This window comes from Malaclemys terrapin, chromosome 1 (genome assembly GCF_027887155.1).
Source record: "Malaclemys terrapin pileata isolate rMalTer1 chromosome 1, rMalTer1.hap1, whole genome shotgun sequence".
In the NCBI taxonomy this organism is placed as follows: Eukaryota; Metazoa; Chordata; order Testudines; family Emydidae; genus Malaclemys; species Malaclemys terrapin.
Window position 1 is genome coordinate 216,541,226 of NC_071505.1, and position 25,136 is coordinate 216,566,361.

The following is a 25,136-nucleotide window of genomic DNA, read 5'->3' on the forward strand; positions in this document are numbered from 1 at the left end:
GTCCTTCCAGACGCACGAGTGGTCTATCCGTCCGGACATCATACATTCCATCTTCCAAAAGTGGGGGTTTCCCCAGATAGACCTGTTTGCATCTCGAGACAACAGGAAGTGCCACGTGTTCTGCTCCCTGCAAGGTCGAGCTCCGGGCTCCCTCTCGGATGCGTTTCTCCTTCCCTGGAAAGACCACCTGTTTTATGCCTTCCCTCCGTTTCCTCTGGTCCACAAGGTACTGCTCAAATTGCGCAGAGACCAGGCACAGGTAATTCTGGTCGCTCCAGCGTGGCCGAGACAACATTGGTACACCACACTGTTGGAACTCTCGGTTCAGACACCGATCCCGCTTCCGTTGTGTCCGGATCTCATCTCTCAGGACCACGGCCGGCTGCGTCACCCCGACCTGCAATCACTCCACCTCACGGCGTGGCTGCTCCATGGTTCACCCAGGCAGAGCAGCAATGCTCGCACTCTGTCCAACAGATTCTGCTGAGCAGTAGGAAGCCCTCAACACGCACCACGTACCTGGCCAAGTGGAAGCGGTTCTCCTGTTGGTGCGAACAACGAGCCATGTCCCCGTTGCAGGCACCCATTCCTCTCATTTTGGAATATCTCCTCTCCCTAAAACAGCAGGGGTTGGCGATATCTTCAATTAGAGTTCACCTGGCCGCTATATCGGCCTTTCACCCAGGGGAGCTCGCGTCCTCGGTATTCTCTAACCCGATGGTCGTTAGATTCCTCAAGGGCTTAGACCGGATGTACCCACAACAACGTCAGCCCGTTCAGACGTGGGACCTCAACCTGGTTCTCTCCAAGCTCACAGGTCCTCCATTCGAGCCACTGGCCACCTGTTCACTTTTGTACCTATCCTGGAAGACAGCCTTCCTTGTAGCCATCACCTCAGCAAGGCGCATTTCTGAACTCAGGGCGCTTACATCCGAGCCCCCTTATACAGTTTTCCATAAGGATAAAGTGCAGCTTCGTCCACATCCTGCCTTTCTCCCTAAGGTGGTTTCTCCTTTTCATATCAACCAGGACATCTTTCTCCCGGTCTTTCATCCCAAACCACATGCCACTCGCCAGGATCAACGTTTGCATTCCCTGGACGTACGAAGGGCCCTGGCTTTCTATATTGACCGCACAAAGCACTTTAGAAAGACGACACAACTCTTCGTTGCAGTGGCCGACCGAATGAAAGGCTCACCGGTCTCCTCACAACGCCTATCCTCCTGGATTACGTCTTGCATCCGGACTTGCTATGACCTGGCAGGTGTCTCAGCACCGCACCTCACCGCTCACTCCACGAGGGCCCAGGCTTCCTCGACAGCTTTCCTGGCACAAGTTCCGATCCAGGACATTTGTAGAGCAGCGGTTTGGTCATCAGTCCACACATTTACAGCTCACTATGCACTAGTGCAGCAGTCCAGAGACGATGCTGCTTTCGGATCAGCGGTTTTGCACACAGCAATGTCTCACTCCGACCCCACCACCTAAGTTGGGCTTGGGAGTCACCTAATGGAATGGATATGAGCAAGCACTCGAAGAAGAAAAGACGGTTACTCACCGTTGTAACTGTTGTTCTTCGAGATGTGTTGCTCATATCCATTCCAAACCCGCCCCCCGTCCCCACTGTCGGAGTAGCCGGCAAGAAGGAACTGAGGGGGCGCCGGGTCGGCTGGGGTATATATTCAGCGCCATGTAGGCGCCACTCTAGGGGGCTCCACAGCCGACCTGCCGGTGTTGCTAGGGTAGAAAATCTTCCGACGATCGTGCACGCGGCGCGCACACACCTAATGGAATGGATATGAGCAACACATCTCGAAGAACAACAGTTACAACGGTGAGTAACCGTCTTTTCCATTCTATATGCATCCGAAGAAGTGGGCTGTAGTCCACGAAAGCTTATGCTCTAATAAATTTGTTAGTCTCTAAGGTGCCACAAGTACTCCTGTTCTTTTTGCGGATACAGACTAACACGGCTGCTACTCTGATACCTAAAAATAGAGTGTAGTTGCAGCTAGTTGCAGCTTGCTCAATCAGAGCTAGCACAGATATGTTTCCTTGAGTTGGGAATCACACTCCCTTCTTGATATGTAGACTTACCCTGAGGCATTGTGCTTCCTGAGACTGCTCCTGGGGTGTTGTACGTTACACACACACCTTTACAAGGCTGTGCCTAAGGGCACAGTATAGCCCTACACGCCAACAAAGCTGATGATCTAGGACAATGAAAACGTATGGTGGTTATTCTGAATTTTTTGTGTTCCAGATGCAAATTCTACAGAATTTGACCCAAACACAAAATACCCTGTTGTAAGTACTGATTTGTCTCTTTGGTGAGTTTTCTTAATACCCCTTTTTTTGCCTTGGTTAGATGACAGGCTATGTATCTTTTTCATGTGTTGTGACATGAAGAGATGTCTGCTGTCCATATTTAGCATATTTATTGTTTAAATAGGAACTCAGCACTGTAATGAAGATGTAAGAGTAATGAAGATATAATGCTGATTTTTATGTCAGAGTAATTTGCATGGCCACAGATTGATATAAGCAGAGGATAAGGATTGTAACGTTATTGTAGAGTGAAACATAACAAGAAGCTATAAGGTAGGAAAGATCTTAGCCTGAGACAGCTGGCACAGGCTGACTGCAGGTGTCTTATTGGAGTGTACACATATCCTTAGTGCTATCGGGGAGAGATCTGGAGAATTGAAAAGAAGAGCCCAGTGTGCATGGGTGACAGTGAAAAAGATAGAAGGAGTACTGTAGGACCTCACTTAAGTAACAAACTGAAAGGAAAAGTATATGCTGCATGTGTTTTTCCCTGCCTGCTCTGTGGTTTAGAAATGGTCGGGTCTTTTGCATATGGAAGAAAAAAGATTTTTTATGATGCTAAGATACAGGTAGTAGCACGTAATATATTGAGAATGGCAGGCAAACGGAGGGCAGACAGTGTGTGCATGGAAGAAATTAGGGGGAAGATGAACATGGGACTCCCAGTAATAAATAGGCTGGAGAGTGCACATTTGAAGTGGGTGGACAAGTGATACGAATGGGAGAAGAATGATTTACAAAGAAAGCATGGGAGGAAGAGTTCAGCAAGAAAGGATGTGGAAGACAGAAGATACGATGGAGAGACTGTTAAGAGAAGATTGAAGAGAAAAGGACTGGAACTCCAAGACCTATGAACCCCTGTCATGGACCTGAAGGAGCGAAGATTTGTGGGCACCTCTGACTCCATACAAAAGGAAAAAGGTGTTGAGAAGTGAATTGAAGCGCATATCTATGATAACATATTGCTGTTGTACAGAAATATCATGAATCACTGGGTGATCTGCAGCATTTTGATTGCATTAAAAGAGAAGCAAGACATTCATTCAAGTACAATTTATATGGAGAAAATAATGGAATAAGTGTAAAATCTGAAAGTCACAAAAGATTAATGTAATGAATGGAGTTTAAACAGTTTGTGTGTGATGTGCATAACAGCTACTCTGCAAAGCATGTTTCTGAATCTTAATCTGTATAGCGGGAATGCTGATATTTCACAGCTGAACTGTGAGTGAGGCAAAGCGAACCTTCAGTTGTTTCAACTGGACATCTTACCATATTAATACCTGTAACCGTAAAGGCTTCAGTTTAGCAAAGCCTGCATTGTATTAAAATATTTGGATATTGTTTATAGTAATGTACAGAAATAATTTAAGGGGGATCAGGTTAGTGAGGTTTGTGAATTATTGAGGCCATAGAGATGATTTCATGCACCGTGAGAGCTGATGAGGGAACACTGTGTCACTCCCATGTTAGCACCCTCAGCAATTCAGTAAGGCTTACTTACTGTACTCCTCTTTTTGTGTTGGCTACTCCTCTGGAAGTTGCTCCTGGAGAATGGGAGTGGAGAAACACTGGTCCAGTAACAGTTGTGTTTTGCTTGTTTGTTTGTTTTTTAATAAAAAATTAGGACCACATGATTGCTGAACCATGCCAATAGGCAAGGATTCTCAGGGGCAGGTATAGAACTTGGAATTTCTTGTAACTCTTTTTAAATTTACTACCTGTAGTATTGCCAACCTCAAGTGTTCAAAAATCATGAGCTGAACCCCCAAAATCACAAGATTGGTTTAACACTCATGAGATTCTTAAAAATAATTAATACATTTTGAGTTCTTTTTATTTGGCTTCTGGGATTTGAGCTTGTAACACCAACACCTGAGACCAACACCTACAAGATCTTCACCAAGCATTCTCAAAACTACGATATCCACACAAGGAAATAAGGAAACAAATCAACAGAGCCAGACATGTACCCAGAAGCCTCCTGCTACAAGACAAGCCCAAGAAAGAAACCAACAGAACTCCACTGGCCATCACCTACAGTCCTCAGCTTAAACCTCTCCAAGGCATCATCAGTGATCTACAACCCATCCTGGACAATGATCCCTCGCTTTCACAGACCTTGGGAGGCAGGCCAGTCCTCGCCCACAGACAACCCGCCAACCTTAAGCATATTCTCACTAGCAACCAATATTTATACTTGCCTCTGGAAATTTCCATTACGTGCGTCTGACGAAGTGGGTATTCACCCACGCAAGCTTATGCTCCAATACATCTGTTAGTCTTAAAGGTGCCACAGGACTCTCTGTTGCTTATTAATTAAGTGTGTCCTTGCAACTATAATGGCCCAAGTGATATTACTGAAATAGAATGCACAGAAACTGTTTTGATCAAAAGTTTTTAGCACTGTGAAGATTTTCTTTTTGAGATTTTTGCTTTTAATTCTAAAGTTGAAGAGGTAAATGTTGTGACTTGATTTGTTTGAAGAGTAACTAATGTATACTTAAACTATAAGGGAGTTTCCTACTGTGTTGTTGATCTATATCAGTCCAACTATTATTAATCTATTTCATCTTGTTCCATGGTTCAGTGTGATTACAAAAGCATTACTTGGCATTGATCCTGCCGACACACCCAGGAGTAACTTTATGCACATGAGTACTCTTGCTGAGCTCCCTGGGTAGTCAGAGGGGCTACGCGCAGGAGTTAAGCTAATCTGTAGGTGTTGCAGGACTGGACCCATAGTGTGCAGTTGATATTTCAGTGCTGAGAAACCATTTGATAGTTTCTGCATACAAAACACTGGTTTATGAGTTTTTTTAGTGACTTGCACATTGTAAAGTTTAACTACAAAGTTTGTTTTAAACAAAATTGTACCATTTTTTCCTTCCCACATGGTGAAAAGCATTATAAAATGTGTCTAGGGGATTTAAATTAAAGTGGACATGTCTGAGTTTCATGTTACAGTTATTAGCATTTATGTATTTATCCATCCTTTCTTTAGCACTAGAAATAGTCTTGAACTAAAAACTTTTATATGAATGTCACAAAATAATAATTAATAGTTCTTTTAATCTGTAAAACTCCAAGCATTTTGCACAGATGGGTAAGTTTCATCTATAGATGGGGGAAGAAGTAGCACAGTGAGGTGAAGTAACTTGCTCAACTTCATCAGTGGCAGAACCAGGCATAGAACCCAGCTCTCCTGACTCCCAGCCCAGTGCTGTATCCATCATATCATGCATGTTAGAATTCCATATCCAGATTTTGCTGCTTGGGCCCAGCTCTGCTTAATATAGATTTGATTTCACAAAGGGAATGTGGGCTAGATGAATGAGGGCTGTTCAGGCTCAGAAACTCATGCTATCTAATTCCAGCTGTGTTGATAACTTGCTGCATGTGTTCCATGGTAAGGCCTTTAATCTTTTTACTTCTGTTTTCTGACCTGTAAAATTGGAATGATAATACCTACTGACCTTGCCTGGCTGTTGTGAGGATTAATGTAGTTAGTGTTTGTGCAACACTTTGGAAAAGTAATGCGGCAAGTTGTATTACTATTCTGTGGAAAAATTTTATACTCCAAATAATACATTTAGGGACAAAATCTACACTGGTTTCTTCGTACATTCCTTGCAGACCTTTGCAGTAAATGTGTTTACACAGGGTGTTAGGGCAGAATTTGATCCAAATGGTCAAAGGCGTTTTGTTTTTATTCCCCTCTTTCCTCACAATATTAAATCAGGTTGTAATCTTTTCTGATGAGCTCTTGCATTGTGGTCTCAGCTTTTATCTGCTGATGCCTCTAATATAACTTTTGTAAAAATGCCTCCTTCAGTACTAGCCTTGAAGATGCTGATTTTATTTTTAAAACTTTATTTTCCATGATATTTCTGATATTACATATGGTATGAAGTGCTCCTGACCTTTTGGAATAAGTAAAATGTAAGCATTTTTTATCACCCTGAGCATTGGGTCAGAAATGGGCTTTGCGAGTAAGTGACACTTTTATAACACTATTTAATGTCTACTTCCCGTTGCCTGCTTTTTCTATAACTTACAAGAGGTGTTAGTAACACAGTCAAAGTCAGAATTTTCTATTGTATAACAGAGATAAAAAGAAAAGAAATATAGATCCCAGTCCTGCAAACTCTTACACACATAAGTAATTCCGTTTAGTGTAGTGTGATTACTTGCATGCTTAAAGTTGCTCATGTACAGAAGTATTTGCAGGGTTGGGCCCATAGCCAGAATTGAAATAAAAGCAAGGTGTATGAAAATACTTCATGTTTGGCCAAAAATAGACTACTAGAAAAATAATTTTTCTCCAAGAAACACTAGCTACTTAAGGACTGAAGTGTACACAGTAGTCTATTTTAGGTACCTTATTTTATCTCACAATCTTTAATTTAATCCTCTCGACACTCCTGTGAGGTAGGAAAGTGTTCTTATCCCTATTTTATAGTTGGGAAACTGAGGTACGGAGAGACTAAATGACTTGCCCAAGGTTACAAAGGACATCTGGGTAGAGTAGGGCCTTGAACCCAGGTCTTCCAGGTCCTAAGCTAGTGGCCTATCCTTCTTCTTACAGGGATGCCTTATTTTTAATTTTGTTTCCTTGTCTTTCATTACTTTCTTTCAATAAGTTAAGCAATAATAATAATAGCAATTACTATGACACTGGAATTTTCTGATGTAGGCTATGTGCTGAAAGGATTAAAAAGAGAATCTAAAAAATATTGCAAATGTTTAAATGTGCAAAAGTAACTTAATCTGATGTGGACCTGATCATATTCCCAAAGATGACTGTAAATCTGTATGTGACATTAGAGAGGACTGATGCTGCAAGGCTAATTGGGCTTCTGTTGAAAAGAGGAATGAATATGACTAAATATTTATTAAGAGATTGAATCCTACTCTCCCGTGATATCAGTGTCTAAACTCCTATTGATTAATTGAAAGAGGTTAAGTGTTATTTCTATGCAGAAATTGTAATTTGTATCTATAACAAATACAAAAAAGCAAACTTCAGAAGTTGTACATGTATAGCCAAACCAGAAAAATGTCTTACCACTTTTGTGAAAGAGTGAAACCTCCTTTCCTTTAGAGTATTCCCACTTTGAATATTTTTCAGGGCCGCCTCAAATCCATATAAAAAAATGTATATAAAATGTCCCTTCTGTGAGGCTGACAGGAATTAGGATCTGAACCAATAAAAATATTGGTAATCTCATCTGCTCTTTGCAGCTAGGTAGCCATGTACTGTAAGTTGTTCCCAATTTAGGGCCTGATTCAGAAACATGTTTGGTGTTTCCTATGAAGTGTTGAGCACTTTCAACATCCCCTTTCTTCAATGGGAGTTGAAGACACTTGGCACCTTTCAGGATTGAACCCTGAAAGGGTAAAGGGTCAGATCTGTCTTAAAGAAAAGGTGTTTGGAAGTTTTCATTTTAGCAAAGAGATCTCCTCTCAAATTGGAACTAGTGTTATAGCTAGCAGTATGGGTGAAAGAATTTTCACAATAATACAAACATCATCCCACCCAACTGCAATCCAAGCCTGTCTCTCATAGTTGCGGTGAATGTTGCTTTCTGAAAGGTTCCCGGAAGGAGCAAAATGTTACTTTAAAAAATGTAAACAGTGAAGTAAATTTTTGGAACACTTTTTCTTTGCACTGTCTGTCATAAAGCAGAACATGATACCAGCAGAGAGAATGGTGGATGCTCTGCTTGTAGTCATGTACTGTAACATACTGAGCATACATCTAATTCATCATCAAATGTTTTATTCTGGGTCCTGTGGAAAATAAATAGAATGTAATCATGGAATTAAATGCTGTACCATAATGCATATGCACAAGCAGGACAAATGAAGGATGCCTAAACAACCTTAATTCAGACATTTCCTAACTTTGAGTGCTTGACTTTCTAACCCTAATAATGTTTTTTTAAAATTAGTTATTAAGTGTAACTTAAAGTTTTTATAGTAAACTGATATCAAAGATATTTTATTATATTGTCAATAGCAAGAATATGCAAAAGCTGATTTATAATGAAGGAATCAAAACCTTTAGTGTCAGAATGGTTTAATTAATATATCCTGTTAGAACATAGGACATCAGTGCAGAGGTCACAGAAACATTTGTGATACAGTAGAACCTCAAAGTTATGAACACGAGAGCTATGAACTGACTGGTCAACCACACACCTGGGTTGTATGCAATCAGGCAGCAGCAGAGACCCAAAAATAAAAAAAATGCAAATATTGTATAGTACTGTGTTAAACATAAACTACTAAAAAAATAAAGGGAAAGTTAAATAAAAGATTTGACAAGGTAAGGAAACTGTTTCTGTGCTTGTTTCATTTAAATTAAGATGATTAAAAGCAGCATTTTTCTTCTGCACGGTAAAGTTTCAAAGCTGTATTAAGTCAATGTTCAGTTGTGAACTTTTGAAAGAACAACCATAATGCTTTGTTCAGAGTTATGAACATTTCAGTTACAAACAGCCTCCATTCCTGAGGTGTTCGTAACTCTGAGGTTCTACTGTAATATGCGGGCCATATTTGATCTTAGATTTGATATAATTCATTTTGTATATATACAGTTATGATATTCCTTATAGATTTTTATTTGATTCACCTAAGTACAGCTATTTTTGTTAGGTATATTTTGTGCATGTTATTGAGGAAAATATTTTTTAAAAATAGTAAATAGAATATTGGTAAGTTTGTATTTAACATATGAATCTTAAATATATCTAATTCTGATATTTTACTATATTGAGATGTGTGTCCTGACTTAAATTGGATTGACTAGTATACTGTAGCGAATCCTTGCTGGGAGTGATAGACCGACCTTAATCTATATGGCCATATATTCCTTCCAAGAACATGAATTTAAATTGTCCCGTGTTCAAAGTACTATCCCCACATAAAGCAGGAGCTATATAAAGGCCATTTCCTTACATCATGTTTTTGTAGCATGAAATAAAAATGTTAATTCTAAAATAACTGGGAAGTGGACCTGTTTAGAGTGTGTTGATAACCAGTATATAGGAAATACAGTACAAGGAGACCAATCCTTTTACACTAAAGAAAATCTTTATTATCTGCTGATAATGTTATCACAATAAGTAAATCTGTAAATACATGTATATATAATTTTTATGAATGCCAAGTTTTTTCTTTCTTCCTTTGCCAGTGGTGGTCCTCCTCCTTTTGTCTTACTGGCCTGTGCCAGTTACACGTTTTATAATGGACACAAATTCTTCAAAGCTGACTTTCCCATCATTATCTTTGTCCAACGATTTAATTATGTTATCGAGAGAAAATGCATCCTGTTTTATAGGAAAATAATTTAAAAAGTTAAGTAAAAAAATAAATGGTCACAGATACTTCCTGATAAGAAACATAGCCCGTAAAGTAGGCTAACTATTAATGTTACTATGGAGGTGTTGCTACTACTATGGGATCTACCAGTAAGTACATGGGTGTGTGTGTGTGGTAGATTGTTATATTGACTAACCAAGAAATGCAGTGTTCACAGTCTGCTAACATTGTTATCAAAGACGTACCAGTCCTCTGAACAGTGTGGAGCAATCATCTGCCTTTCACCTTTCACTATAGAAGAGCATTCCTAAGAAATAGTTAAAATTCTCACAGTCAGACTATCAAGAAATGAAAATGTCCCCATGTGCAAGAGCCAGTGGACCCAGAACAACCAAAAATGCCAGAGGTTCTTGAACAAATCACTACAGCAAGGCTTCGTTATGACTAGGCTTTCATTCTGATGTAGGTAAATTGAGTTTGGACTATATCACAAAGATGGGGAAAGAAAGACAGGTGAAAAAGCAGTAGCATAGACTCACTGAGCTACAGTGGTCACCATTAAAAGTCTCTGCTATCTCAGGGTCTAACCCAGAGCCCACTTACAGTTGAAAGAATCTCACTGACTTCACTGGACTTTGGATCAGGCCCTGAGACAGGACTGTTCCCCCCTGTATTTTGAATACTCTGTATTGTGTTAGCAAAATTGTTTAAATGTGGTAAATCTAGCTAAGAGCATTAACTCCTTTTAGTCCAGTCCGTATTTTGAAAGTGCACATGGCATTCTGGTGCAGTGAATTTTCTGAAAACACGCTTGATAATTAGTCAAATATATAAAGTAGGATAAACCTAGATTTAATTGTGTTTTAAGCCACTTTTTTATGTTGTCATACTTTATATCATCTATTTCAGTGTCAAACAAGTTGCACATTTCTGCAAACAGGGAAAATGCTAGAAAAATCTACTATCCAAATTACAAATAGAAATCATTGATAACACAGGTGAAATGTGAATGTTCAGTCAAATCTGGATTTATTTTCCTCCAAAGCTGAACCGGCTATGACTGATATCAAAAAGTTTTAGTAAGAAGGCACCTTAGCAGACTTACAAGTTTGTTTCCAATTAACTTTTCCAATTAAATAAACTATGACTATAAATTATGATAATTGTTTGATAAGGAAACACTTTTTTATATTTTATGATTTTTCCATAGGCTTAATTGCACATACCGGATCATGTAAAAGATTTTTCTCCAGCCAACAAATTATAGCAAAATGAATAAAGTGGATTTTTGTTATTCACAAAATTCTAGAATTTCCACTGAGTTCAGGCCTTTGACAAAATGCACCAACATTGATTCAACACACCCACATTTAACATCTAAATGTCCAGTCCAGCAAAGAAAACTATTTGGAGTCCTACTGAAGTCAAAACCCAACTCCAGTTAATCTTCCAAAATCTGTTCATTCTTGAAACCCCCAAATGGTGTCATATGGACATTTCTGCAGATCAAATGGTGGTGGTGATTTTTTGCCTTTGCACTTGTCTTGAAATCACAGAGAATTATCATCTCCATTTCCATTACAGCAGGGATTTCAGCTATTTACCAGCTTCTTCAGACTTCTCACCTAAGTTCTGATACTTCTGTTTTCAGAATTGAATAATTACCAGTCACCACATTTACCTAATACTCAAAGTCTAAAGACCCTCTGAGATGAATCAAGATACAGTATATAGCCGGGGGGAATCTTTTATATGATCCAGTTGGGGCAACTTTGCCTTCAGAACACCTTATAAAATACATTAAAAGTATTTATTTCATAGTGCCGAGTTGTGAACTCCTTACAACTATGTGAATAAGGCAAGTGGTGGTTTCACATACTGATGCTTTGACAATGATCATTAAAGTCAATGGGGGCATAAGGCTCTGCCTTGCGGGATCAGGGCCTATATTTACATTTTCCCACCCATTCCACAGAGAGTACAATTGATGCTGCTTGGGTTACACTTACCTTCAGATATTGTGCAAATTGATTCTGAAGCAGGTTTTTCAGTCCACCAATGGACAGCGCGCTGGTACTACCCTCCATCAATGCATATTGGGTGAAATATTTTAAAAGGTTATCATTAAGTAAAGTTTCCATATTTCTGATTATATTCTTGAAGAATAACTGTGAAAACAAAAACAAAACCCTACATTTGAATTTTGAAAGAGAAGGAAAAAATCAGTGATGGATTTCATTCCAGGTAGCATGTGTCTGTTTTGGATGAAGAGGGCAAGCAGTTGGTGTAAACAACAATTGCTTATTATAAGTGCAGTCTTTGAATTAGAAATTATTATGTTAACCAAGTAATTATCAACAGGTGAAAATGAAAAATCTCCTCTAATATATTGAAACTATCGACCAGGTATGTAGGTTTGTTTGATTTTTTCCTACTGGGGAGATAATGCTGTTCACACTAACATCTCAGCAGGGAATAAGTTATATTTAACTGTTAACCCACAGTTACAGTGGGCTTTTTCCTCAATATAATGGGTTCAACCCATTTCCAAAAGAAAATGCCAAATTAATATAAGAGATTTTAAACATGTGTAATAAATTCAGATCGTACTTACCTGACTCACGAAACCCAGAACAACTAACAGAATCCAGCAGGAGTGAGAATCGTGGGGTTGGGACAACCTTTATAGTCTGCACGCTTCCACCCCACCCTGATTATGAAATTTTTCTTTTGTCATTAAAAACAGTACACTAATTTTAATCTTATAGCTCCAATGATCAAAGATTTTGCATACTTTAGAAAAAAGACTTAATGAAAACAATTTTACAAATGAAGGGGCACCATAAACCCCTGCATATGCATTTAGATGAGGTTTCAAAAAGTCCTTTCTGTGGCTATTTTCCCCCTACAAACTATGTGTTTTAGTTTTTAACCTTTGCCACACCTGCTTCAGAGTTAGCCTGGGGAAAGCTTCTACTGAGAGAGGCTTTTTTGTATATGCATAAAACTTTCCTGTTTCCAAAACATATGTTGCCTGATCCTTTTTAATAGTTAATAATAATTGTATTGGAGCATAAACTTTCGTGGGTGAATACCCACTTCGTCAGACGTATATTGTATTGATTGCCAGTTGATCCTGATTAATGAGCTGGGGGTAAGAGGGTTCTTGTCCCAGAATCAGGCTACACAGAACTAAAACCAACACATTCAGTATATCGTCGGGAGCCTCGGGGTCTATGGCAAGGACACTCACACTGAGGGCAAAGCCAAGCCTTGGTCATTTTTATTAAAACCAGTACTAGAGACAGAAAAGCTCCAAGCCACATACAAGAGTAATACAGTATTGGGGACATCTGTGGTATCATTCCCTTGCATACGCTCTTAGACGTCTATACTTAAACCCTTCCTTGAGGACCTGGTGGTAAGAGACATGCTGAGTGAGTCCAATAGTCCAGGTTCCCCAATGCCCAAGATTGGTGGCAGATAAAAGTAGAGCTGAAGGGTCAAATGATGGAAAGCTAACCTTCTCCAGATGTTGGTTTGGCCTATTACAAGGCCTGAACACTATCATGAATATTCATTTTAATGCCCAGCTTTCCATGTCCAAATCTAACTTCCTCAGCCTCATAATCTTGGAGTGCATTTATCCTATAGGTTATCTTATTAATGCAATTTAATTCATTATCATGTATGCCAGCTATGGCTCAAGCAAGTTTGTGGTTAGACATCTGCCAACAATTCTATCCTAAAATATCCAAGCCCAGTATCACTTCAGTATTCCTGAGGTTGCCTGGTATTGTTATATTCCAACTCCTGCTATTGAGCAAGCTATTCCTAGTTCCCCAAAACCTAAGGGTAACTATCAAGTCATTTATTTATGCCAAGGGTCGCAGGCCTACTGTGCTTGGCTTTACTTATGCTAACCTGCTAATGTCTTACAGGATACAGACCTGTAAGTTCCTTGTGTTACTGTTGAATATAATAAAAAGCTAAGCTAGTTCTCTGGGCTACACTTAGCATACAGCATTTTATCATAAAACATATTCATTGACCTTCTGAGCTAGAAGAATGTAAAAGAAATGTAATGTAGGTTTAGGAGTGGATGGCTAACAGTTACAGTACAGTCCAAGAAGCTGTCTGTATTTAAAATACAGACCTAATTTTTAAGTGTTTTTTATTTTGAGTTTTCATTTATAATTCTCCAAAGTACACAGTCAAAAAATGTTACACACGCAAAACTCTAAAAGCATTTCAGCTAAAAGCAGGTTACGTAAAAATGAACTGTAAGGTGCTGAAGGTCTAGTATACTCCTTATTGGTGCTGATGACTTTTGTCTTTATTTGTTATTATTATGGTCTAGCTCTCATGGTCATACTTTAAACTGCTCTCTTCCTGGAGATCCAGGTGTGGTGCTTTAACCCATGCTCAGAGTGTGAGGGGGTAATGAATGTGTCTTGTGTCTGTAATTTATGATGCAGTTCACCATGGGTCAGCCATCTCTACCCTGTGGCAGAGAAACCATTTTATCAAAAGTCATGGAGTCTAAATATTCTTCTGACAATGACATTTTTTTGGTAGCATAGACAGGGCATTAAACACAGTAGAGTGGGCAAATAATGTGCTTTATAGTCTGGAGATTCATTCCAAGCTCACAGATGTTCCTGTAAGTGCTACAAGGACCGTGTCACTTTCTATGATCATGTTTACAAAGTCAAAATTCCCTTAAAATTGGCTGCTTATATGACCGGTCACCCCTGTAAACTTGTTTGGTAAAATATTTGCAAACACAAAAGGTGGGGAGAACAATCAAAATGAACTGGATTATAAATTTGAATAAATGTTGTGAACTTTTTTTTTTTTCAACATTCACTTATTTTTATTTGAATGCAACTTGTGTATAATCAGTAGCTTCCAGAGCATTAGTGATCAAGTCAGTTTCTAAAATCTCTCTTTAACGCTGCATGATCTGACATAGAGGGAAAAATTATAGAGCAGTCCAGGTTTCTCAGAATAGGTGGCATAAACTATGACCAGGTGTTTCTGAGATATACAGGACACACACATTGCAAATATCTGAAATGATCTGTTGTTTTAGTGAATAAGCATAATGAAGAGAAGTGTAAATTCTTAGTCTGAACTGGAAAAATCTACAGCCTGTGAAATCCTTGCTATGCTGTGTGCAGAACATGCCTAATGCAGCATCTGGGATAAAATAAAGGGACATGTATAGTTACAGGTCAGCAAGAGTGCAGTACGGCTTTGAATCAGGTTGTGCCACAGGATACAGTAACCAGAAAATGAGATAAATGCCTACTGTGGGGACACAGGTGGCAAAAGGTAGAATGAAAGCCGGTCTGGAGTGCTTTTCCACTGACTGCGCGGGCATCGGTCACAGCTCATGAAGTACAGCAATACCTGTATCCTGTGGGTTGCAATCAGCATTAGTCATTCCCTCACTATTGTGCATGAGTGTGCCGCCAGCAACAACTGTACGCTGTCACCATGCTGTGGGTCAGCACTAAGTCTTCCTGACTAAAGAAAATACCGTATTGGTCCTCTGGTCATAGGGAGAGATGTTTCTGATAGGCAAATCTGTTTTGTTGCAGGCAAACAACCTGAAATACCACTCTGTGTGTGTGTGTGTGTGCGCGCGCGTGCAGTTTCTAACTACCTGCACTAGGCAAAATCCCAAGTACACTGCCATTTTTTTGAGTGGAACAACTCTGCCTGATGTGTGTTGCACAGAAACTGCAGTGTGATGTGCAGATCAAAGGGATGCACAGATGGCGCTTGGTGCCTCCAAATCCAGCAGCCATTAGGATGTGGTGCTCTGCAAAATGGAGAAAGAATTAAAGGTGAGAGCGTATTGATAGTCAGCCTGTAGTACACGGCCTTTTTCAAGGCATGTGTTGCGGGATGTGGAAAATTAAATCTCAACCACAAATGGAAGATATATGCAAAATAACTACCTGTGTCAATGTCCTTGAATTATTTATGATATCAGGAGGACACAAAGTATAAATGGGTCAATAGGGAGCATCCAGAGAGGAGCAGATTGCCCAAAAATCATCAGATATAACCCTTGCTACGTGTGGGGACCTCACTCAGAGAATTGTACTTAAAGCCAGTAAAGAGAAGGTAGTGTCACTCCTGGATGTGGATCTGTTGTAGTGGCAGTAGGGGGAGATGAGAGCAGCTTGTTGTATTTAGTCCATAAATAAAGTAGGCGATGTACTTCGATTGTTACAACTTCTGTTGTCTGCAAAATCTCTACTGATGTGCAAAGGTTCTTTATGTCTCATCTTGCAGAATACAATTTGCTGAATAATGTCCTGGTTGGCTATCCTAATCTACAGACTCAATTTCTTCTTGGCACTCCCTCATTATGCTGTGATGCTTATGTACAAGGTGTCTCCCTCACTAAATCGGGTGTGGTTGCTACAGTGATGAACAATTCAGTAGAAGCATTATTAGTGGCAGACTTTATGCTGTGATGTGCTGCTTAGTGTGCTGCATCTGAGTCAGTTGCCCATGAAGTGTACACACTTGACAACCAGATTGTTACTACAGTAAAGCTCTCTAAACTGAGTATGCACCCATACTACATGAGGCACAGGCCTGGCGAGGAGAATGTACCGAAAAATGGTTCTCTCATAGCGCTTCCTGAACCATGATCCCGCGGCAATACAATAAAGCTACTACCCCACAGCTGCTATTTACAATTGGCTAAACATTTAATCGCTTTGTTCTCAAACCTGTTTTATAGAACCCTTACAAAGAATTACCTGTCTAAAGAACTGCAGACCCTCATTAATCTGCATTTCAGTAAGACACAGACTCACAAATCTACAATAGCAGGTACAGAACAGTGAGGTTTTGCTGCTCAGCTGGGGTGATGCCAGTCTAGGTAATGTTAAGCTTCATATGAGATGTTAGGGTGTTGTTGCCACATTACACCGTGGCTATGCCCCTGATGCTGGGTAAACCCTAACACAGAGCCTGCCATATTTCCTCCTCCCAGATGCTGATGCTTGTGAGAGTGGGATTGGTGGGGAGAGACTGAGTCAGACTCTCAAGCCCATTGACTTTCAATGAAAATTAGGCTCCTAAGTGCCTAAATTACTTTTGAACATGGGACTTAGCCATTTGAGTTACTTAGGCCTTGCGACACTGAGCAGAGCAACGATTAAATACCATTCAAAATCTGGGTCCCAGTGCTCCCAGAGCAGCTGTGCTGTAATTGGTGCAGGGGTAAGGAGGAATCCAGGAGATGATGTCGCAGTGTACATTAACGGGCTTGTGCGGAGGAAATTATAAAGCACTATCTCCTCAGCAGCAGCTGGGCTCTGTGCTGTAGAAAGCACAGAGGCGACAGCAGCCTTGAGAGCTGCTATTAAGGAGAAATGATGATATTCTTTTTAAGGGGCTGCAGGACTCCATCAGCATCCTCTAAAGCCACCTGCTCGGCTCCTTTTCCATATCCCTGGCAGCTTCACTGCATCTGCTGTGGTACCAACCAGAGCCTAGCCTGGCCTCCCTGATGTTGTCAGACTCAGCAGCAGGAAGAGCCCTGTCACAGAGAAAGAAAAGCAGAAGGAGAAATAAATTACCCTGCCTTGGCGATTAGATAGTTCCAAGAGCTAGGCTCGGCTTACCTGGGCTCCCTTTTGGCTCATAGGAAGCATGGCATCATTCTCAGTTGTCACACTAGTGCACTTGCTAATCCTTAGTCCCCATTAGTCCATGCCTGGGCTGCCCCACATTAATGCAGATTGTTAAGGCTCTCATGTAATACTTTTGGGTATTTCTGTTACCCATGTGAAACAAAGAATAATAGAAATTATAAGCACAGAAGCTCCAGCCCCAGAGCACCCACGGAGTCAGCACCTATGGCTGGTACCCACCTAGATTCTAAATGGTTCTGGCCCATGTTACTTATTGAAAGAAATATGACTCGGTATGCTTTTATTAATTGTATTAAAGTTAATAAGGAAACAAAATCAAGCAGGCAGATTGCTAAAATGAAACTACTTTTAACATGACTGAATTAAGAATTAAGCAATATAGTTGTCGAATCAAAATCAAATTAGGTCAAATCAACAAGGTCCCAGCTTGAAATTTCAGGGAAGACCAGACAGAAGATCTTAAACAAAGGACTTGAAAACTGTTAAAAAGAGCAGCCTGTTGTAGGGAGGCAGAGAGAGAGGGTCTGCAGAGAAACAGACTGTAACATGGTCCCCAGATTCTGGGGCTTCGGGGATAAGTGGGAACTTGTGATTCTCCCCATGGGTACCCCAGGTTGTGAGGCACCTCATCACCACCTGCCGTTCATGTGAGGCAGCCTTGTGTTTTTGTCTTTCAGTTAGATTTTTTTCTCTGAAGTCTTGACAATCTTTTCATCTATAGTTCAGACTGATAATAGGTGAGATCATACTCAATTTACATGTAAACGGATAGCTGGATAAACATCTCTTGTCTGACAGAAGACCTGTTTTTCATCTTTGCTGATGACTAATATTGATACAGATTTTAAGAAAAAAGAACAGGAGTACTTGTGGCACCTTAGAGACTAACAAATTTATTAGAGCATAAGCTTTCGTGGACTACAGCCCACTTCTAGTCCACGAAAGCTTATGCTCTAATAAATTTGTTAGTCTCTAAGGTGCCACAAGTACTTCTGTTCTTTTTGCGGATACAGACTAACACGGCTGCTACTCTGAAACCAGATTTTAAGAAGATATTTTCAGTATACATACATATCATCTTGCATAGTATCTATACATAATTTTCACAGTGATATTAATGACCAGTGTGACACCGGCTTTCATTTAAGACCTCACATGACACTCTTTGGGGAACCAAAATGTACATATCAGAACCAGGAGATTCCTATAACCCGCTTTCCAGTTGGCATGAAGAGGTTTTCATAGATTCAGAGATTCTAGGACTGGAAGGGACCTCGAGAGGTCATCGAGTCCAGGCCCCTGCCTGCATGGCAGGACCAAATACTGTCTAGACCATCCCTGATAGACATTTCTTGGGTCATAGGACCTACCTAAGCTTGCAAGGAACGGCCAGGTTAACCCTTTTTCGTCTCTGTTTGTGATGATAGTAAGGATAAATAAATAATTGTTTTGGACAGTTTCTGTCACTGCATTTTCATACTGATCACAGGCTGCTGGAGGAAAGGCCACAGAGGGGCCAAAACCTAGTTGGAGCTGCAGAGGGCCTAGGTGATGAACAGGGATACTGTGACCTGGTGGCACAGTCTAAAAGTGGGAATGAATCTAGGGTTGCCAGGCATCTGATTTTCAACCGGAATGCCACGAAAAGGGACCCTGGCAGCTCTGGTCAGCACCGCTGACTGGGCTGTTCACAGTCTGGTCGGCGGCACAGGGGGGCTAAGGCAGGGTCCCTGCCTGCCCTGGCTCTGCGCAGCTCCCGTAAGCAGCCAGCGTGTCCCTGTGGCCCCTAGGCGCAGGTGCAATCAGGGAAGCTCCATGCTCTGCCCCTGCCCTGAGCGCCTGTTCTGTATCTCCCATTGTCCAGGAACCCTAAGTAGATCATGGGAGTCTACCTTGAGAGAATTACAGGCATGGACCTGTGATTTGGGAAGAGTGTCCATGGTGAGACTGAGTAAGGAGTACAGTTAACCCTGCACCCATAACATTAACCTCAACTTAGGGAAAAAGAGCCTCAGCAATTTTAAAAGATCCAACCACTCAACATGCATCCATCAGTATTATTAAAAACAAATGTGGACATCACATAGCAGATGTCTTTTCTTGCAAACGAGGCAATTTAGCAACTGTTATATTCCACAACTGACTGAACAGTTACTTGGCTTGTCTCTTTGGAACATTCCATTTTAAGTTTTAAAGTAACCTTCTGCTCCATCAGGAAACCATTTGAAATAGAGATAATTAAAGTTTATACAAGGTAATAAACTCATATATGCTGTTTCTCTGACATTCAACATGGAAATTCAAAGTCTGTTCAAACAGCATACAGGGGCAGAGGGAACTTAAAACACGAAACAGGTGACCATTTTTTAAAGAACACAACATACCTAGGAGTAGCTAGTACTTTTCTACTCAGAGAAGTGAATATGCAAAAATAGCACCTTCTTACTCAACAGATCTTCTTTCCCTGTATATTCAGAGAAATAGCTCAATTACTTCACTGACAAAATATATTTAAATTGCTTTTTACTCCTGGTAGTACTGGAGAGCCAGCACATTTAAGAGGGAGTGAGATGGTTCCTATTCCTTGTTAGGGTGACCAGGTGTCCGGTTTTCGACCAGAACACCTGTTCGAAAAGGGACCCTGGTGGCTCCAGTCAGCACCGCCGACCAGGCTGTTAAAAGTCCGGTGCCCCGGAAGTGGCCAGCTGGTCTGGCTCCTAGGCGGGAGGCCATGGGGCTCTGCGTGCTGCCCCCAGCCAATGGGAGCTGGGGGGGCAGTGTCTGCAGGTGAGAGCAGCACGCATCGTGGAGCCTCCTGCCCCCACTCCCACCTAGGAGATGGACCTGCTGGCTGCTTCTGGGATGCAGCGCGGTGCCCCAGGATAGGCAGGCAGCCTGCCTTATTCCCCCCACTGTGCCACTGACTGGGAGCTGCCCGAGTAAACCTGTGCCCCAACGCTGAGCCCCAACCCTCTGCCCCAGCCCTGAGCCCCCCCAAACCCAGAGCCCCTCCTGTACCCCAGTCCTGAGCCCCCCCAAACCCAGAGCCCCCTCCTGCACCCCAGAGCCCCCAACCCAGAGCCCTCACCCCTCCCAAATCTGAACTCCCTGCCTCAACCTGCAGCTCCCTTCCACATTATGAATCCCTCGGCCCCACCCCCCAGCCTGGAGCCCCATCCTGAACCCCAAAGCCCTCATCCCCAGCCCCACCCCAGAGCCGGCACCCCCAGCCGGAGCCCTCATCCCCTCCCACACCCCAACTCCCTGCCCCAGCCCGGAGTCCTGTCCCGCACCCTGAACCCCTCATTTCTGGCTTCACCCCAGAGCCCGCACCCCCATCTAGAGCCCTCACCCTCACCCCAAACCCCTGCCCCAGACCAGTGAAAGTGAGTGAGGGTGGGGGAGAGTGAGCCACTGAGGGAGGGGGAATGTAGTCAGTGGGGGGCGGGGCCTCTTGGAAGGGGCAGGACCTCAGAGAAGGGGCAGGGCAAGTGTGTTCGGATTTGTGCCAATAGAAAGTTGGCAACCCCATTCCTTGTGCATCATCAACAGAATTATTTAATAAATTCTAATCATTTTGCAAACCCATTGAAGCCCCTGGAGCTGTGTAGGGTTGAACAGGTGTCACTCAAGATTTAATTTAGCTGGTAGTAGCTTTATTACAGATGATGTTGAGTTAGAAGAAAAGAACCCAGCTTGACTCTGAGCCCAAGATGAGCTTGCAGAATTTTAAGGTAGTTTAAGAAACACAGTTTCTTGTGAACTGAGCACATTTACTATGGCATGGCATAATCTTGGAGCTGAACTGTGCATTTTACAAAGTCACTTCTGAGAGTAGAACTGCACTCTAATCCTTCAGCAAGCCTTTGATCTTCCCTTGTAGGGTAAATTACTAAATTAGGATCGCACAATTTGTGTGGACAATTGTAAACCAAGTGGTGATTAACTCTTATTCAGTGTTTGTAACAGTTTACTGAACAGGTTGGGCCCAGCCAAGCATGTGTCAGCTACTGATCTAATAAATAGGGACTGGTAGGTGTATTTGGTAACATATAGTACTACTAAATCTGCTTTGGTAACATCATCTGCTTTTACTGAATTCTTAATGTTTCTTTTGAGGATGAGGAACACACCTACATTCCAAAGGGTGGTAAATATAGTGCTGACAAAGCATAGATGCAGATGGGCCGCTTGCAACACAGAGGCAGTGTTTGCAAGGCTTTTGCAAGCACGCTTGCTTGCTAGGGCAGAACACTTCACACTTGTCATGGCCTTGGTGTTGAATTTAGGACACAGAGTGGGGTGTGGCCAAATTTAAATGGAAGCCAGCCAAAGTGGATGCTCTGAGATTGGCCCACACCTATTACAGAGGGCTTTCTTGGGGACTGTAGGTTTTGTCATAAACAATTATGGCTGTGTCTGCCTGATCTAAGAGGAAACTATGACAAACTGAGAAGGCCAGACCTAAAGAAGAGCTCTGTGTAACTCAAAAGCACATCTCTCTCACCAACGGAAACTGGTCTAATAAAAGATACCACTTCACCCACCTTGTGAAGCTTATGTAGAGAAACAAGAGCTCTGCAGGTTATCACTATTCAGTAAGCCAAATTGAACTCAGAAGTGTGTGGTGCATAAGACACCGAATTTTGGTTTGGAGCAGGTATTCAGGCAGGTGTATGACATGGGGGAAGAATGTAACATGGCATACATTTACAGGAAATTACTTCCTCAAAAGATAGCCTAAGTCCTGGTAGAGAAGTCATGGCTTGTTTCATGTGTGGTTCTATAAAAGATCTAATCATTCCTGTGTGACTGAGTTTGAGATGGTGACTGACCACTGTCCCCTACCTGGTTACACAGAATAATTAAATAATACTTAGCACTCAGTCAGGCTCCCATTTAAGCAATGTGAGTATTGTCAATGATGTAAACAGTTCCTTAATGTGAAATCTTAAACTGATAATATGACTAAACTGCTTACATAAGAAGGGCCATACTGGCCGTTACCAAGTTATATATAGGACACATAATTCCATCTATATGGAGCAGAATCCCCAAGCATTTCCCAACAAATGTCAGTAGCAGGAAAAGCTCAGAGCAGAAGAGGATCAACACTAGAGGGCTTGGGGCTTTCCTTGCATGTCTCTCCTCCTTCACCATCACTCTTGTGTTCTCCATTCTTTCCCCATATCTCACTACCACTTCTGGATCCCTCGTTGTGATGGCTCAAGCAGGGCAACCTTCCACAAACTGGATCTTATGTTTTTGTCAGTTCTCATGGCCATGTAACACCCCAACTCATATTGTGGGTGTGACGGGGGTCTATTTCAGAAGAGAATTAAAGAGACAAGTAATGGCCAAATGGATTTTGCATGGACAACATTAAGAATAGGTTATTTTGCCTTTGCCAACCCATAACAGCTCTGTTTTACTGAACTCAAGGATCAACTGTTGTGTTAGCTACAGGTTATTGATGAGATTGTTAAATGCTGACACATAACCTGTGTTTATTTGTATTGTGGAAATAGCCTCAGTCTTTGTTGGTTGCCTAGCATGTATTTCTTCATATGCTGATGAGTGTATCATCACATTATCCGTTTAGCTTATCTTCTGCATCCAATCGCCCACTCATTTCACAGAGAGAGAGAGTAAATTATACTGGGTGTGTGCATTTGAGGTGAGTAACAATTAATTAGTACTGGGCAGATGATTTGAAGGTGGTTTGATTGTGAAGCTATTACTGGCTTTGAAGGAATATAGAGGTTTGGGGTAGATTTTTTTCTTAATTTCCTGCAGATTTCCTCTGGTTTAATGATAAGTTTGATATGATATGAAGATATTTCTTCTCTGCTCTATCCTATTTAACATTGCCCATGCATGCGCACACTCTCTCACTTCTCTGCCTCTTGCATCTACACTTGTTCCCCAATAGGCTATCATATATGATAGGACATGATACATTTTATATTATAGTCTCACAATAGTGAGATCATAGTTAAGGTTGGCCAGAATTTTCTGTACCTCAGTATCTAATCTTTCGTTAGGAATTTTTTTTGTCAACATATCATAGGGAATTTGAACCAGATTTTAGCTTCTAATTAATGTGTGTGCAACATTCTCCAGTATATATTTTGTGTTTGTACATTGTTGACTTTTTTAGGAAATTTAGGAAAACCAGAAAAGCCTGATTTTGTCCACACAGTGCAAATTTGTTGCCCACTGCTGCTGCCTGAGTGGTAATATTAAGAACATAAGAATGTCTATACTGGGTCAGACCAAAGGTCCATCTAGCCCAGTATCCTGTCTTCCAACAGTGGCCAATGCCAGGTGCTCCAGAGGGAAGGAACAGAACAGGTAATCATCAAGTGATTCCATCCCCTGTCAGCCATTCCCAGCTTCTGGCAAACAGAGGCTAGGGGTACCATCCCTACCATCTTGGCTAATAGCCATTAATGGACTGATCCTCCATGAACTTATCTAGTTCTTTTTTGAACCCTGTTACAGTCTTGGCCTTCACAATATTCTCTGGCAAGGAGTTCCACAGGTTGACTGTGTGTTCTGTGAAAAAATACTTCCTTTTCTTTGTTTTAAACCTGCTGCCTATTAATTTCATTTGGTGACCCCTAGTTCATGTGTTATAAGAAGGAGTAAATAACACTTTCTTATTTACTTTCTCCACACCAGTCATGATTTTATAGACCTCTATCATATCCCCCCTTAATAGTCTCTTTTCCAAGCCTAAAAGTCCGAGTCTTATTAATCTCTTCTCATATGGAAGCCCTTTCATACCCCTAATTGTTTTTGTTGCCCTTTTCTGAACATTTACCAATTTCAATATATCTTTTTTGAAATGGGGCAATCACATCTGCATGCAGTATTCAAGATGTGGGCATACCATGGATTTATATAGAGGCAATATGATATTTTCTGTCTTATTATCTATTCCTTTCATAATGATTCCCAACATTCTGTTTGCTTTTTTGACTGCCACTGCACATTGAGTGGATGTTTTCAGAGAACTATCCACAATGACTCCAAGCTCTCTTTCTTGAATGGTAACAGCTAATTTAGACCCCATCATTTTATATGTATTATTAGGATATGTTTTCCAATATGCATTACTTTGCATTTATCAACATTTAATTTCATCTGCCATTTTGTTGCCCAATCACCCAGTTTTGTGAGATTCTTTTGTAGCTCTTCACAGTCTGCTTGGGACTTAACTATCTTGAGTAGTTTTGTATCATCTGCAAATTTTGCCACTTCACTGTTTACCCCTTTTTCTAGATCATTTATGAATATGTTGAATAGGACTGGTCCCAGTACCGACCCCTGGGGGACACGACTATTTACTTCTCTCCATTCTGAATACTGACCATTTATTCCTACCCTATGTTTCTTATCTTTTAACCAGTTACCAATCCATGAGAGGACCTTCCCTCTTATCCCATGACAGCTTACTTTGCGTAAGAGCCTTTTGTGAGGGACCATCTGAGATATTGGATATTGTGACATCCAAGAATATCAGCCATTTATCACTCACTCCTTCCAGTTCATTTGCATACTTTGGGAGAATCACTAGTGCCCTAGTTGTCATGGCAACGGCTGTCTTTGATAACTGATTTCTGGCAGCTGATCATAACATTATTATATGATAGATCCCAGGCAGAGCTGTAATGAAAGGAGATAGGGTTTGAATCAGCTCCTGCTCTGCTTCTTTGGGTTTGTACTAGGGTAAGTTGTACTGTTTCTATTCAAAGGGTAATTGTTACTTTCCTCAGCAAGGGTTGCATGAAA

General features: G+C 41.2%; 1 protein-coding gene across 2 annotated transcripts in view; it reads left to right on the plus strand.

The window, feature by feature from the left end:
- Positions 1–25,136, plus strand: part of CTPS2 (CTP synthase 2) — a 132,646-nt gene that overhangs the window by 58,624 nt on the left and 48,886 nt on the right. For both annotated transcript variants that reach the window (XM_054007047.1, XM_054007041.1), the window contains one exon: positions 2,264–2,307. In XM_054007047.1, coding sequence (XP_053863022.1) covers positions 2,264–2,307 — 44 coding nt within the window. The remainder of the gene's footprint in view (positions 1–2,263; positions 2,308–25,136) is intronic.